The following is a 16,681-nucleotide window of genomic DNA, read 5'->3' on the forward strand; positions in this document are numbered from 1 at the left end:
CCTTCATTTCAGTTCAGCCCCAGACCACCTCTCTCGGTGTTGCACAAACCACCGGACTTGGCATAGCGCCCCTGGGTTCTCCGAGCGGATCCCCCCTCCCAGCCGCGATCCTCCCTCAGCTGAGGGAATGCTGTGCTACATCATCAGTGTGTGCCATCCCTCAAGGGAAGCCCTGGGCCGCTGGGCTGTGCCGCGGGGCTCTCAGCTCGTTTCTGAATGCAGAATGTCTGAGGCTGTCTTTACTGCAATGCCTTGTGGGCTGAGAACAGCTGAGGTTTTCTCCACAGAGAGAGAGCAAGGGACAGAAAAAATTCCATGTTCACCCGTCAGCCAGATATAGCACCTGATCCTCTGGGCTCCCGATCCTGAGACAGATATGTTCCCCGATTTTCCCAAGGTCGGTTGTCACCAAAAGCCTCTGTCTGCTTACTGAGGATTCGCTGTCTGTATTGAGCAGTTAATATTAAAACCTCACTTGGAGCTGGGCTGAGAAAGTGCATGGCGCAGCTTCCATGAGGGAGGGGCTCTCGGCTCTAGGCTCTCTGCTCTCAGCGCGGGTCCACAGTTTTACTTACAGATTTTATGCTGTGATCTCGGGCATTCCTCCCAATTCATGTCGGTGGATGTTGAGTGTACAGTCACGTTTGTCTCCCCGCTGTTATTCCAGGTTATTTACTGGTTTTTTGTTCATTTATGAATTGTTCTGGGGGAGACTAAGTCTTCCACTTCTTTCTATGCCATCATCTTCCCAGAATCCCGGGAGGTGGTTTTTAAAGCATTGTTAAAAAGGCAGTTCGCTTGGAAGTAGAAAAATACTGCCCTGCTGTCATTAATTATGGTCTATTAAGAAACTTTAAAATAGTATCCATGTGTTTTAGCACTTCAATACTTTATTGAAATTATGGGCAAAACTCTGTAAAAATTCCCATTACTTCGATTAATTGAGAAATTTATAACCAGTGGGACCATGGGAATCATCAGGTCCGGTTTTTCTCAGACATACCCTATAAGAGTATAGGACTATAGGGAAAATGTTTTTACATTTCTGTACAGTTAGGACTTTATGAGAAAAATTTACTGGAACTTGGGACCTGGGCTAAAAGATAAGCATTCGAAATTGAATTATATCTGAATAGATAGTAAGAGTTCAGAGAGATTTACTTCCCCAGAGTCACGTGCCTACATTTTATGAGGGAAGCGTGGGCTGGGATGGGACCCAGGTCAAAAGAGACATTCCCCTTGTCTTCCCCCAACAAATGTATATTTACATTCCAAAGAGTAAGAACCCAAGAACCTTGCCAAGTTAAATTTGTTTACATTAAAGAGATAAGATTTCTCTTCCTTCCTCAGATGGAGGGAGGACAGCTCTCTGTTTTTTATAACCATCCAGATTCATATTATTGGGTTTCCTTGTCTACATTGTAGACCATGTATAGGATGCCATCTAGTTCCTATTGCGTCTCTCTGGAGGGAGAAATTGGGGTTTTGGGAACCAGCACAATAATTTTCTGTAAGTAAGTAATAATTCTGCTCTACTTCCGAGACAGATAGCCCATTCAGGATAATATCAATAAATATAGATAATGAATGAAAACTTAGAGAATCAACTCAGACATATATTAAAATATAGATCCCAAGTCAACGCCCCCCTTCCCCTCCCCCAAATGCGAACTCAGTAGATCTGGATGCTGGAGAGTCATCCCTATCAGATGATTCTTATTAGGCTTGTTTGGGAAACATTACACTGGTCCCTGATCCAGAAATAAAAAATGCTCCTTACAGAAAACAAATCTGCATTGCTAACATGCTTTCTTAAGTCCAGTTATTGTGCCACTGTTTCCCTCATCATTTGGTAATAAACTGGTAGATTTGAGGATCCAAATTTTTTTCTTTAGTTTAGACTTTAGGATGAAAAGGCAGGTTGATGTATCTCTGGTTAGTCTTTCTCTACTATTCCTTGCAGACCCCTTTGTTTCTTCAAAAAAGAAATGCACCATTAAAATCATCAGATCTTCTGGAATCTTTAGTGTGACCAACAATTTTACTCACCTAATCTACTGACCTCAATATTCCTCCAAAACCTCACTCACTTCCCATTCTTTTTAGTTATGATTCTTTAAAGTCTTGTTACATTGTTTTTGCTCTTCAATTTACAGGATGCTTTTCCATGTATTGTCCCATTTGATTCTCACAATTATCTTTGGAAATGAGCAGGAATTATACTATATCAGAGGTTATACTATTATATAAATTTGAAATATATAATATTTCAAAATGTTATATTTGAAATGAGATGTGAGAAGGTTGAAATTCAGTATGCATATGGGACAGAAGTTGTGCAATGGAGTTTTGTTCAGGCACTTTTAATTGAAAAGGAATCTTTGTTGTCATGAAAGCAATAGCTGTCAAATAATAGGTGTTCCATCAAATATCATTTGGGCATATTCCACAATGCACATAAACCAGTACCCATTCCTAATTGGCTCCTGATAATTAATTTTTCTCTTAACTAAAATATAAATACAAATATAAAAGTACCTGCATTAAGAAAAAAAAATCTGTTTTCAAACTGTGTTCCTCAAATGCCTTTGAATACTTTAAATGTTACACAATAAACATAAGCCTTTATATCTTCACCGTTTCCAAAGCACTTCACAATATATTATATTTAATTCTTAACAGCAAGCATATGAGATATGTGAAATTATCCACATTTTACAGGTGAGAAAATCAGTGCTGAGAAAAGTGCCGAGATCATGTACTCAGGAGGTGATAACTCTGCACATCAAACTAGGATATTAGGATTTCAGGTCTGGTTCTCTACCTTTGTAAAGGCACCTAGATTACAATGAAAAACCAATATAATATGTATTCTTCTTAAAGAATTATGGGCCCTGAAATATCTGAATCATTTAAATATATCATTTTCTAATGTCTCAGACCCTTGGAAATATGAGATAATAGGAAGACAGGAGAGAATGCTGGCCATGAGCTAATGTCACTAGTGATGAAGCACTGAGATGTCACCCAGATCAATTGAATGCTATGCCAACTAACCTAATATCGATTCCTAAAAGACCATGCCCTTCTCTGATTTTAACACAGCCACATAACACTGATTAGGCAGACTTAATAAAAATTCACCAGGTTAATAGTAATATGAAAATGTTGATTATTATTTTAGAATCCACTTAGATGCAAAAAGATAGCTATTAAGATTATACAATTTCTTAAACTGTTACTTCAAGCTATTCAGAATCCCTTCAGAATTCTGTTTAGTCAGTCTTGCAGCTGCCCCTTCATTGTCTAACACTTCCATTCTTTTCATAAAATAGGATCTTCAGAAGCAAGCTGGAAAACTGGAAATCCAAGCCATCCTCCGCAGCTCAGGCTTCCATTCTCTCGCCTTGCATGCCTTTCTCATGGTTTAATGAAAACAGAAAAGGATCCTATTCCTTCAGGAACCTGCCTTCACCTACAAGTCCCCTTCAGCCTTCTTCTGAGACTCTAATTTCAGATAAACAGGGGTCCAAGGTAGAAAACACATGGATTAAAAAAGCAAACAAGAAAAACCCAAACCTGTCCTCCTCTTCAATATTTGGAAGGCATTCTCAACTTATATGTATACTCTGGATCCAAGAAACCAATGTGATAACACTACAATAAACAGTGCATGGTATTTGTTGTGTGGGAGAAAAGAAAGCCTCATTTAACCATCACCTTCTTTAATACTGTTCCGTTCTAGATTATCCGTTGCTCTCTGATTTGCCTGTCTTTTCACATATTGCTGTTTAATCTCAGTTTGACAGTTAAGTCATGCTGGGAAAGATGCATTTGAATCATGAAACAAGTATTACACTTTAAATTATATTACAAAACTATTTCACTGCATTTTTCAAGATTTGCTGGAAAACAAATAAATTTGGAATTGAGTATATGTTCAATAGCTCTAAAACAAACCAGTGCTGACATAGCACCCTTCCTTATTTTTTCTTTTAATATCAAACTGCCATGTTTAACAACTGTTGTAATTCTATCACCAAAGTTCTTTAGCAGAGTTAGGAATTATATGCATGGATGTTATTTGTTTTCAAACGCATAATTGGTTATTTCCAGCATGACGCTGCAAACCTTATCTAACCTTCTTTTGAAACACATGCAGTGGCTAACTCTCACGTTTTTTGGTCTCCTTTATCTGTATTCACTTTTCTTTCTCAAACAGAAATATGTGATAAATGTTTCTTGAATTTCTTTTCTTGAGGTCAACAGCTCAAAGGGTTTTGACTTGGGTTTGGGGTTGTGTCTCCATGGTCAGTGACAAATGGTAATGCTCTGTGTTCAGTGCCTTCCTGCTGAAATGTTCTGTTATCCTAGCTCTGTGTACTCTGATTTAGACTCCCTTTCTGAAGTTTTAGCAAACCTTGGAGTTTGTTTGGTACTGAACTCTTCAGCCTCTGATATGGTATTTATTCTTGACAACCAAGTAAACCCAATACAAGGGAACCTAATCAAAAACTAAAGATCCAGTTCCTAAGGAAGGAAGTGGAATATGAAACATGATGGTGTTGGTCAAGTGCTTAGAGTTCCTGGGAAGCCAGCTGTTCTAGAATTATTAGCAAAAAGAAGTTTTGACAGCAATAGACCACTTTGCTTTGAAACATTTTCAAAATGGGATCTGAGACATCTAAATGTTGTTTGAATAATTCTACCATTATCTTACATTTTGGTATCTTACATGTTAGATTTGATTTAAAATGATTTCCCAAATGCAGCTACCTATTCATTGTTAATTTATTTAGTTTTAATATTCACTGAACATTTTTAATGAAGTTCTGGGGAAGTTTTATTTAACATACTCCCCCCTCCCGGTGATTGTTTGGAGACATGTATCCGTTCTGCAGCATTTCGGTACTCAGCAGGAGCTGTATGAAAGTTGTATTTTAGCATGTAACTACTGGTGTATTATCAGAAACTGACCTCCCCTCAGAATTCACCATCTTGAAGGGTACATCCAGGAGAGGAGCTGCCATTTCTCACACTATTTATCATGGCCAACAACCAGCAATCCTTCCCAGGGGGTGCTATAGCTACCTTTCTAATATGGATTGCCATCTGTTCCTAATAACTCAGCCTCTCCACATCATCTTGTATTTTTACTTACACTGTTACTCATCACAATTAGGGCCAAAGAGATAGGCTTATTAATATTGCTCCTCTGAGCAGTTGCAGAGGACAATGAATTCTGTACCCTTGAAGAGAGAGTGAAGAATCAATTATCTAAAACACCTATCCTTTTATCAGCTAGAAAGTGCCCAGAATTCCCTTTCAGCCACAAGAGGCATTATTCTCAACCACTGCTTGATTGAAGGTCACCACCAAACCGAACATGAATTCCTTATAAGATTGTTTAGAAAGAACCTTTTTAGAACTTGCAAACACCCTTACGTCTGGTTCTCTCACTATGCTTATTTAACACCAAGCTTTATTTTTGCAGAATTTTACCTTCAATGATGACTTTAGTCCCAGCAGTACCAGTTCAGCAGACCTGAGTGGCCTCGGAGCAGAGCCCAGAACACCAGGGCTCTCTCAGTCCTTAGCACTGTCTTCAGATGAGGTACTTTAATGGCATTTATGGTAGACTGTTTTCTTAAACCATACATCTTATTTGTGAACTATCTCTCGGAAAATATTTTTAGGGTAGATTTTGCATATAAATCATCAGGAGCATGATTTTATATTTAGTATGAAATCTTTATGATTTCTCTTCCTTTCTCTCTCAACATGAAAGAAAAGTATTGTTTCCAAGCCTCTGTAAACTGCCCAGGAACCTCTTTACAATACACACACACATGAACATACACATACACCTCCTCCATGGCCTTTCTCTGATTTATATGGCATGAGTCTGAACCGAGATGTGGTAATAGAGAACCTGAGCACTGGAGAGCAAAGATGGGGAACGGCTCAGAAATCACTTGAGAGTTTAAAAATCATCCATTCCCTTTCTCTCTCACATCCCCCACCATAACCCCTGCCCCCAGGTTCTGAGATTCCCTCTAAATAAGATGTTGCTCCCTCGTTGAGAATCACCGCGATAGTAAGGCACAGTTCCCCTAAAGAAGGTGTTGAACGAGTTGCTACACATGGTGCATTGTGGGAACACAGGTGCTGGCACTACCGAAGCTTTTAGCAGATGTCCACCTCATTACTTATATAGCACAAAACATCCAAAGGAGCAGGGGGAGAGATCGCATCTGGTCGTTCTCTCAGAGAGGCCAACTGCGCAGATCAAGATTGGTGGATGGCAGCTCTACACACCCCACTTCCTGTTGGAGAGGAGAGACCCTGTGCTGTTTGAGTGTTGATTATTTATCCACCCCAAGGTGGGGGGCCCTGCCACTGAGAGGTCCCACCCTGCTCAGGTCAGGCCTTTTGAATGGAAACAGACTGGAACATCTGTACACAATAGAAAAGGGGGGAGGGTAGGCAGGGGCTGGGAGACAGCCTGCTGAGTGGGTGTCTGTGACTCCCAACAGAGAGAAAACAGGTTGAGAGCCACTTACTTAGATGCTAGGGCCAAAAATAGCATTGCTAAAAATTATCAAGTGATAAATGTGTACAAGAGAGGCAAAAATTTCATTTGTGGTTGACTTAGTGCCCCAAGAGATAAGTAGAGGAAAGAAATAGCGTTGGGGGGGGGGGGGGTGGGCAACACTGTAAACAAAAATATTTTCACTCTAAATATTCTTATTTATTCTTTTATAACATAATTTTTGTTTTGGAAAACTTTTTTTTTTCCTCTTAAACTTTTCTGCCATATTCTTCAGGCTTGGTGCAATTTTAGTTTTATTAAAACTTTGTACTGGACATGTTATGCCTTCTGTTTCTGTAACACTTTTCTTTTTGATTCTTTTGTTGCTCCCTCACTCAGAGCCTGGATATGATAGATGACGAGGTGAGCTATCAGTGGGCTGTATGGTGGCTTACGGGATGCTGTTTCTCTTCATTTCTCTCCTTGCAAATAATTTAAAAATTGAACATACAAGGAAACTTTCCTCTGTGGTGGAGGATTTTCTTGTGTTAAATAGCTTCACTGTCTGCCCTTGTCTATATCTTAGTTTAAAAACTTTATTGCATCAAGGGGTTCTCCACATTCCATCTCCAGAGTTCCTCAGTTTAGCTCCCATCACCATTACCTTGACACAGTCCATTCTGCTTCATCTCCGTTGCCTTCATCTTGGCCTCCCTCATCTCCTCTTCTTTGTTCCCTACTTGGGTCACGGAGATGACTCCTGTCTCTCCTCCAAGACTTGTCATTGCCTTTATCTCCTCTCAGCTTAGCAGTTCTAGAATCCAAACTGTCCCTTTGCACTATGAAAAGCAATATTCTGCTGTGCACAGAGCCTGGAATTTGGAATATAAACACTAAATGTCGAGACTTACCACTTAGTAGTTGCATGATCTTGAACAGATCTTAGAGACTTTCTGAACCTCAGTTTCCTCTTCTATCAAAAATGATTATAAATATTTCCTGCCCTTTCTCACAGGTTTGATTTGCTGTTCAAAGGAAATAATGGACATGAAATTTCCCCTAAGAATGCTTGAGGGCTTAATGCTCTCCTTTCCAAGTGGAAGACACCTCAATAGTTTATAAATGCATTTTTAAATATCTCTAATGTCGTATTGGAGGACAAATTCAGAGTGTTGCATTGCGTATAGAAAAGATTAATGAAATATTTGTTTTCTGTATCTGATAATCTTGCCGAAGTATTTCATTGTGAACGCTTGCAACATCAGAGTGTATCCTCAATATTACATTTCCTACATTAAAAATGCTGTTTATTTGGGGGGCTATTTTTTACTTCCAAATACCTAAAAACAAATTTATTTCTTCTAACTATGTGTATGTGTGTATATATTTGTATACACACACGCATACATATATGCACTAGAACCTTTAACTTATTATTTTGTGATTTAAAAATAAAGGTGGCTCTGGTAGGCAAGGAATTCCTTTTTACAGCCTAATATACCAAGCTGAGCCATAGCATTTTGGTCCTTTAACATCACTGCGTAACATTCCTATCTCAGATCCTTGATGATGGACAGTCTCCCAAACACAGTCAGTGTCAGAATCGGGCCGTTCATGAATGGAGTGTGCAGCAGGTTTCTCACTGGTTAATGAGCCTAAATCTGGAGCAGTATGTATCTGAATTCAGTGCCCAAAACATCACTGGAGAGCAACTCCTGCAGTTGGATGGCAATAAACTTAAGGTAAAGAACTATATGTCTGTGTTAGCACCTAAAATGTTTTCATTAAAGAGCATTCTGCATATCTGAGAGATAATTCTAATCAGCAGTCAGCAGAAAGTTGAATTGTTTCTGAATAGTAAATGAAGTTTTGGAAAGCCCACCAGGAGTTCTAAATCAAATAGTTGGCTACTGATTGGGAGACTCGGGACCCACTCCATTGCTTCCACCTAGCAACACCTGGTCCATGTATCAATTCCACTTATTTCACACGTAGTATGAGTATTAATAATGGCTAGTGTGGACCTTTACATCACATCAGAGTTAAGACCAAGGTCCATTAATCCTCCTTTCTTTATTCATTTCTCTTCCACTGCTACTTTTTCCTGCTCACCACTCCAGAAGTCTCCCCAGAACTTTCTTCCCATCCCTTCCATCACACGCTCATCTCCACTCATCAAGTCTCTCTCTCTTAAAAGGCTGAGGTGGCACCCACCCCTGTAGAAAAAGGCAAAAGGCAGCTTAGAGCCAGTCTCCTTCTCCTCCTCCCAGAACCCCTGCTGGACTGACAGGCAGATGAGTATCTCTTGACAGTCTTGAAAAGGTTAGAGATCAATCAATAGCCTGTGAATATGAAGGCCCCATTGACAAGGCTGTCCCTGTCGAAAAAATGGATGCATCTGGCTGTTGATTCTTAAGGTCATGAAACATTTAAAGTATGTAACCAACCCCCCCACCCCTTATTCTAAATTCCAAGCTCATCTAGCAACCTCCTCATTGTAATCAGCCTCCCTTTATAGGTCTGCTGCAGAGAAAGAATGGCTAGTCATCCTGACAGGGGCATCCTGGTCTCAAGGACATTTTAGGTACTCATTGTAAGTGACTGCATTGGCAGAAAGGAAGCTATTTCAATTCTTCCTGCCCTTCTTAGTCTTCTGTGGCAGCAGGTGCCCACTCGTACCCTTTGAAAATATTGATGTGCATAGCAATACTTTTGTCTGTAAATGTCTATGGCCCAAGTGTTGGAGAAGCAGAGTTGTGCCCTGTTTTCATTCATTCACCCATTCATTGCCAAATTGAAAAGCATTTACTTAATGAGGTTTAGGGTGTACTGTGCTAGGAACTTTGAAGAACAAAAGGACAAATAAAAGTGTCCATCCCCATGTAGATTTTTGGCAAATGTAATCAGTTCTTCCTCAGTTCTTACCTCTTCTACCTATGCTTAAATTAGTTTCTGAGTTTGAACACAATGTGATGTCAATCTTCTTATAAGCAAAGGGGTCATCAGTTTTTCACATTCCATTTGTATATATGTGTTTACTTCTTAGGCTCTTGGAATGACATCGCCCCAGGACCGAGCAGTTGTCAAAAAAAAACTCAAGGAAATGAAGCTGTCTTTAGAGAAGGCTCGGAAGGCTCAAGAGAAAATGGAAAAACAAAGAGAAAAGCTGAGGAAGAAGGAACAAGAGCAAATGCAAAGGAAATCCAAAAAGACAGAAAAGACTACTTCAGATGTTACAGAGGGTATTGGTGAGCAGTAACACACAAACAGCCCTGCAGGCAGTGGGGTGGGAGTGAGGGCCCAAGAGAAGCCCCCACCTTTTCCTGCCCTGCTCTGCTCCGGAGAATGAAAAAACTGAGGACGGGGGTAATGCTGCTCTAGGCATATTGAGGAACTGTGTACTGAGTAACTGCATTTTCTGCAATAATTGAGTACACTTTTAATTTTAACCTTTGGAAATAATCCCAAGCCACCTTTGGTTAATTAACAAACCAGGGATCTCATCTGTGAGAGATGCAAAGTAGCTGTGTTTCTCTCTTCTCTCATTTACCAACATCTTGTGTTGTGACGGGTGTGTTGTGTCACTTGGAGAACCAACGTGACCCCACCCAACAAGACCGTGATCCCCCAGTGCTGTTAATGGAGCACCATGAATTTTCAGTATGAGAAACTGGGTAATTACACAGATATGCATGGCAAAAAGTATCACTCTGCCATGAGATCTGGGATCAATACTTCTACGGCTATGAAATCTGCTCCCATGAGTGGGAAAGGTTCCCCTTCATCTCCGTGTCTGTACGGTGAGACAACATCACCCTGGAAACGTAGTACTTTGCCACGTAACTGCTGTAGGAAAAGGCAAGTGAGCTGTTCTGCTTTGCTGGGCATCAGAAAGACAGAAAAGAATTACATGTGTTTGTCATTCCCAGAAGGAAGCAAAAGCCTTAAAAATTTGGATGTGTTCCAAGGGTAAAATGTATCCTCCAGATACAGCTGAACAAAGAGAAAATCAGACATTAATGTAGCCATCGGGTAATAGGATCTCAGTGTACTTTGCTACTGCTCCATGTTCAGTATTTCAATGGTACTGACACGCACAATATAGCCCTCACCCCCACCCCCAACAAATTCTGACAAGTAAATTGATTTTTAAGGAAACCAGCATTCTCGGTTTCCTCTCCTGGGGAACATTCTGGCTGGCCTTCAGCCTTGCTATGCCACAATCAGGAACTCGTTACGTGTATTCTGCTCAAGATTTCCCAGGTGGGTTCAGTTAGTGTTTTAACAAATGTACCTTTAAGAAAAATAGAAATACCAGTTAGAGAAAATTTAGATTTGAGTAACATTCAACCAGAGAACCAATTTTTTTGAGCACACAGAATGTTCCGTAAAGGAGAGCTGTCAGTTACAATTTAGAGATATTTTAAATGGTTTCTAAGTCATTATTTTCTGTACTTTAGAATTTCTACTTTTCAGTTAAAGTTTGTTTAAAGCAATATATAAGATACAGTTTGGCAGTGGAGGAGGTTATATTTATTTTAAAACCAGTATTAAGGATTTCAGTATTTCACCTAATTTATTCAAGTGCAGGAAACTGGGACAGAAGGAAGAAAAAATAAACTCGAGAAATTTCAAGTGATGGGTTTTTGCTTTTTGTGCTCCTATATCTGGTTGTCTTTGATACATTGGCTCTAAAAGTGAGGTCATCCATTGACATTTCCAAGTGACAAGTTTCAAAATAAGACTTGAGGCAGTATAAATTCTTGGACAGGTATCTTCCTTCACCAAATAGGGGTCTCTGCTCTGTTCCTAGCACGGTCGATACCTTCCACTGGGTGTGTTATATACACAGAGCTTGGAGATTACAAATAAGAGATAATTTTAGGGGGCTCTTACCCATATAGCCTCTTCTCACATTTTAAACATTGTGGGGTTTTTTGTGTTTGTTTTGTTTTGTTTTGTTGGCTTGTCTGAATATGTGAGTTCTGGAATTATCTAAACTAGAAATTTATAATCCTGTCCTTTCTCCAAGGCCTGTTTTCTTTTCAGTGCCAGAGTAACAGAGCTAAGCTTCAGTTCTTTTGTTGTGAGGTACAGATCATTCTTTCAGTCCTCAGAAACGCTGACGTAAAGTAACATTGAATTTTACAGTTATCAAAGCCCCAAAGTAAGTTTGTCTCTACATTTGGGGTATGATGATTAAACTGCCATATAGGATATCCTGTTTAATATCTTGAGATGCCTGGTGCTTTGCTATTTATTAATACCAGGAGAAACAAGAAACATTATTAATGAACTACAAAATTTGGCAAGCCTTTTCTAGTACTAAAAGACGAGTTTAGTCAAGATCTGGTAATACTAGTGTTTGCTATTGTAAATTTTTGCCCTTTTTTGCTTTTCTTTGAAGAAAATGACCTGGATCACACACTGGAAATTTCATTGTATTCATTTCAAGAGTGGAAATAGAAGTTGGGTGATTATCTTAAGTTATGTTTACATTTTGGTAATATTTGAAAATGGATGTATATACTAGAAATGTCTATAGGTCTCTGTCTCTGCACATAACTTATGATCTATTATATTGCATTTTCTTAAATGTCTTAAAAGGGTTGTTGTTCTGCATTATAACGTTATTTTTAAATTTTCAATGTTTAAATCAATGTCCAGCTGACATTGTTGTAAATCAAATTCTTATGTCTCAAGTCATTTCGTTTATATTATAATTTTTGATTTTCTTAAAGTTAAATTATAGTAATTTTAGGTCTCAGTGAGTTATGTTAACATTGCTACATATAATTGCTGAATTTGTAAAAGGCACTTAATTTGATTGTCCAACAAAGCTAAGATGTAAATTGCACCATAGAAGGATATGAAAAGAAAGTGAAGGATCTCAGATCTTATGAGCATTTTTTTTCCTATTATTTCTTTTGACTTTAATGCATGATGCCTAATTGGGTTCCAGTGTCTTGCACAACTCCTACTTTAATGCTAGAAGCTTTTAGTCTCCATATAGTTCAACACAGAATTATTGGTTCATGAATCTTTGCAGTTTTTTTTTTTTAATTGTCAGAAAATGAATAAAAAGGGGATTTCTGGTCATCATGAGCTATATTCCTAAATGACAGCTCGGTACGACACTAAGAACAGCCGAACGTCTTTCTGAGTTAGGTAATGCTTTGGTTTGGGTAGTAGGGAGAGGATGCATGGGAATCAAAACAGAGAACACTGTATGCACTAAATATCTGGGTCAGGATTTGCCATTAAGAGACATTAGTTTTCTAACAGGTTACTTGGTTTAAGACCCTCTCTTTTGAAGTAACTCACAGTTTATGTAATACTTTTCTCATCCCTCTTTGCCTGAATCAGAAGTTTACTTCTGGGTGATAAGTCAGAAACCTAATTTTGCCCTTTTTGACACACTGATGAAGTCCACCTTTTGTTTTATGACAATAAAATTGTTCGGCGTCTAGCATTATTTAGCTGGGGTTGACATTGATTCCCCACTGCCAGTATCGCATAAGCATTTTTAACTCACATCAGTTCCTGATTGCAGTATGACAGGTGCTGATGCCAAACTCAACTTTCAGCAGAAGTGAAATGGGAACATCTGTAGTGTTACTCTGTTGTTTTTGTTGTTGGAAACAAAGTGGCAAGGGGACAAGAGAGGAACCAAATTAACCCTTGCCACTTCCTGTGATCCTACAATCATCTCTAGCCTAAAATCTTAAATTAGCCCAGGCCCAAGCTAGAAAATGGTCAGAGGTTGTTTGATCCAGTACCTCAGTTTTTATGGTTTTCAGGTGAAGACAAAGTATTCTTATCTAGGGTTCTTTGTGCAATAGGATTTAACATGAAGTTTAAAAATGTGTAAAAGAAGGTAAATGAAATTTTGCATTTATATGGAGATTGTAACTTATTTATGTGTTAAAGTTTCTATAGACCAAGCTTCAAGAGAAGAAACCTGATTTTTAACGATAGTGTTCAATAAAGTTTAAAGTGAATTTTCCCAACAATTCTAAAAGAATTGTCTATACTTTTGATATGTTGTAGCCCCCACCCCCACCCCCTCACTTTTCACTGAGATATTTAAGAAATACCAAATTCCATTTGAATAACCAAAGGTACTGTTCCAGTAGAACTGCAGATCAGGGGCATTTCACTTCGGTGGAAAGTGGCCTCCAGGGTTCATGTCACCTAGTTAATGCTAAAACCTTAGTGCTTTTGAGAAGAAAAAGTAAAATTTATCTCTCTCCAAATTTACCTTTAATCAAAGATCTAGCTGTACAGTATTCTAAAGCTAAGCATTTAAGGATGAGGTTCAGAATTAAAATGTATATATATTCTACTAGGTTTTCATTATAATGTGAAGGGGGGTTAATTCTCAAAAGAAATCAATGTTGCAAGAAATCTGAATGTGTTTCAGTAATTCACCCCTGAAAATCAGCCTGGGTATGTAGGCAGATTTTGTTTGCATCTGTCTTGGGTATTTAAAGTCTCAGGAAATTTAGTCTTGGTCCAAAACACTGGGGACAAAATAACACCAGACAAAACATGTTTGAATAACTTGAAGTAGCAACTTGGAGTAGGCCCAACAGAAAAGTTAGAGGACAAAGAAAAAGCCTACGGAATCAGTTTCCCCCTGGAAAATGAAACCATCAAATTCTATCTTACAGTAGACAAAGGGTCCCTGCATGCCTGTGTGTGGGTATTTGTGTGGGTGTGTCGAGGGGTTGGTTGTTACTTGAAGGCTCACATATGTGAGCATGTGGAACAAGCATAGCACATGACCTGCTTCCAGATCCTCAGAGGGAAAGGAAAGCAGCATGATGACTTCCAATCTTTGGCCCTACCCGAACCTCAGAATTGCTAGGAATTCAAGGATGAACAAGAGGTAAGGAATAAGAGAAACAGACAAACTTGTTAATAATGTGCATGCCACTTATGTAGATGTATAGAACTACATACGTGTGAATATATCACCCACCATGCGCACACACACACCAACACACACAGCAATCACATGACATAAAAAAAGGAGGACTCTATATGGAGCTTGGAAAAAAAAAGAAATACCGTATTTGGAACTTGGTAATGTCAGTTATGACCCAGAGCTGTAGTCATAGCCTTATTGCTACTTTTTGTGTTGTGTATACATTGAATGGCTCATGAGATTTTTAAAAGATTTTTTTAATGCAAGTATTTCTACTAAATGCACTTATCCTTCTACATGTTTATATATTTTGGTAAAATTGGTTCACTAAATACTTGGTATTTTAGAAAGATAAAATTTCTTCAAATGTTTGGTTTAATGCTTTGACATCAAGATTGCACATTGCTGAGTTGGAGCTCAGAAGACGTTTATGCAGCTTTGGGCATTTTCAACTGCAGACTGTAGTTTTCTTGGCTAAAAAATTGCACTTCTTTATTCTTGTGCATTTGCTCACACTTCTGAAATGCGTATGTGATAGCTGTGATGCCTAAATCATAATTACTGGCTCTCTGATGGCAGCGTTGCCATCACCTGACCATTTATTTACTTCTTGTGTCCAGTGATGGCATGGTTAGATTATCGCCAAAAATAATGCAAATGGATGTGAGCATGACTATGTTGTTGGAAGGTGTACACTCCTATTTTTTTCAGCTATTTTATTCATAGACTCAGGTTTTCTGTTAAAGATTTAATCATTCATTCATGAAAGAACAATTGGCCAAAAATAAATTGCCTTAAAATGTGAGAATTAAGAGGCACTCCAGCTAGATTAACACCTCCCAACAACATCAAATTTAGTTAGTGCTTAGTGAAATCCTTAAAATATATATGTCGATATTTTCCTTAATATTATTTGATGTCATAACTACTGTTTTTGTATTTTTTAATGGTATTGCAATTAAACCACTAGTTTACCTGCTACACGTTACTAACAAAATTGGGCAGCTGGGGGGAAAAAGAGGATGAATTCCATTCCACTGTCAGAAGTTGATTTATTTTCACTTTTCTTTATATATCAATAAAGGAAAAAGTTGTTTGAAAGTAATTTTAAGTCCAGTAAGTATGAGTAGCATGTTATCTGAAACTTTTAATTTGTACATTTTGATGTCTCATCATTTGCATGGAAGAGACAATAGTGCCATGTCAAAATTGTTCTCTTGTGCTTGGTTAATATATACTTCTCTAGATTGTTCCGTTTCAAATGACATTCCTTCCTCTTTTGTTTTCAGAGGCATTCAAAGCAAAATATCACAAAGGTCTCTTGTTTTCTGACCAATCTAAAAATACCTGTGATTAAATTTAATTTGTCAGTGTAAATAAATTTCTTGCCAGTGAGTATTATTGTTGTTAGACAACGAATGCAATAAAAAAAAGAAATACTGAGATCTGTCATTGTAATTTTTTTTCCTCTTCCCATTTTCACCTTCAACTAAAATAAGCCTTGACTGGGTAAACTTGCATTAACTGTCAAAATATATCTATCAATCAAGAGCAAAGTGCACATTTTCCATGTAAATGAAACTAAAAATAAGTTTTAACTCTAATAAAGTGTAAATTGGCAGCTAGAATTACATTTGAAAGCACAATTATGGAACTGGGCATAAAGTTAAATGAGCAAAGCCTCCACCAGAAACTCCCACAACCATCTTTCTGTCCCCTGTCACTGCTTCATCATCAAAGTTTCCAGTACCTTTCAGCCAGGAAAAGGTCTATGACAAACTCATTAAGCAGTTGCCCTCACACAGTATAGGGCAAACTAAGAAAGAGAGTCAGAGAGAAAGTCATGCAAAAGTTTGGGGTCTATTTTAAACAATTCTATTTCTAAAACCTTAAAAATTCAGAAGACATGGATATATCAAATTAGGGATGTTAGTCTCCCCACATACTTCTTGTGTCCTTCATCTCCAGCTAAACCTTTAATAATGCAGAAATTTAGATCTTGGCATCAATGAATGAATTAAGCAGTTTTTGTCTTCCTTGGAGTGTTTTATGAAATTTCTAACCACAGGAAACATGTATCCTTTTTCGAATGATCTTGAGTGTAAACTAGGTCAAATTGGGTCACTTTCTCTTTTTGGCTGAATGTTCTTATTCTACCAAGAACAAGAGGACAGAGGATGGTTGTTTTATTGATGATATTATAGAGACCAACTACTGAA

At 38.3% G+C, this 16,681-nt stretch overlaps 1 protein-coding gene across 16 annotated transcripts in view; it reads left to right on the plus strand.

The window, feature by feature from the left end:
• PPP1R9A (protein phosphatase 1 regulatory subunit 9A) overlaps window positions 1–15,903 on the plus strand; it is a 429,978-nt gene extending 414,075 nt beyond the window's left edge. For 7 of the 16 annotated variants that reach the window (XM_037836700.1, XM_037836701.1, XM_037836699.1 and 4 more), the window contains 5 exons: window positions 3,336–3,534; window positions 5,495–5,614; window positions 6,932–6,955; window positions 8,092–8,274; window positions 9,579–15,903. In XM_037836700.1, coding sequence (XP_037692628.1) covers window positions 3,336–3,534; window positions 5,495–5,614; window positions 6,932–6,955; window positions 8,092–8,274; window positions 9,579–9,791 — 739 coding nt within the window. In that variant the 3' untranslated portion in view covers window positions 9,792–15,903. Of the gene's footprint in view, window positions 1–3,335; window positions 3,677–5,494; window positions 5,615–6,931; window positions 6,956–8,091; window positions 8,275–9,578 lie in introns of those variants that run through there. The other 9 variants (XM_037836702.1, XM_037836706.1, XM_037836710.1 and 6 more) reach the window with 5 other exon arrangements.
• The last annotated feature ends 778 nt before the right edge of the window (window positions 15,904–16,681 follow it).

Source organism: Choloepus didactylus, chromosome 5, assembly GCF_015220235.1.
Source record: "Choloepus didactylus isolate mChoDid1 chromosome 5, mChoDid1.pri, whole genome shotgun sequence".
Taxonomy (NCBI): Eukaryota; Metazoa; Chordata; class Mammalia; order Pilosa; family Megalonychidae; genus Choloepus; species Choloepus didactylus.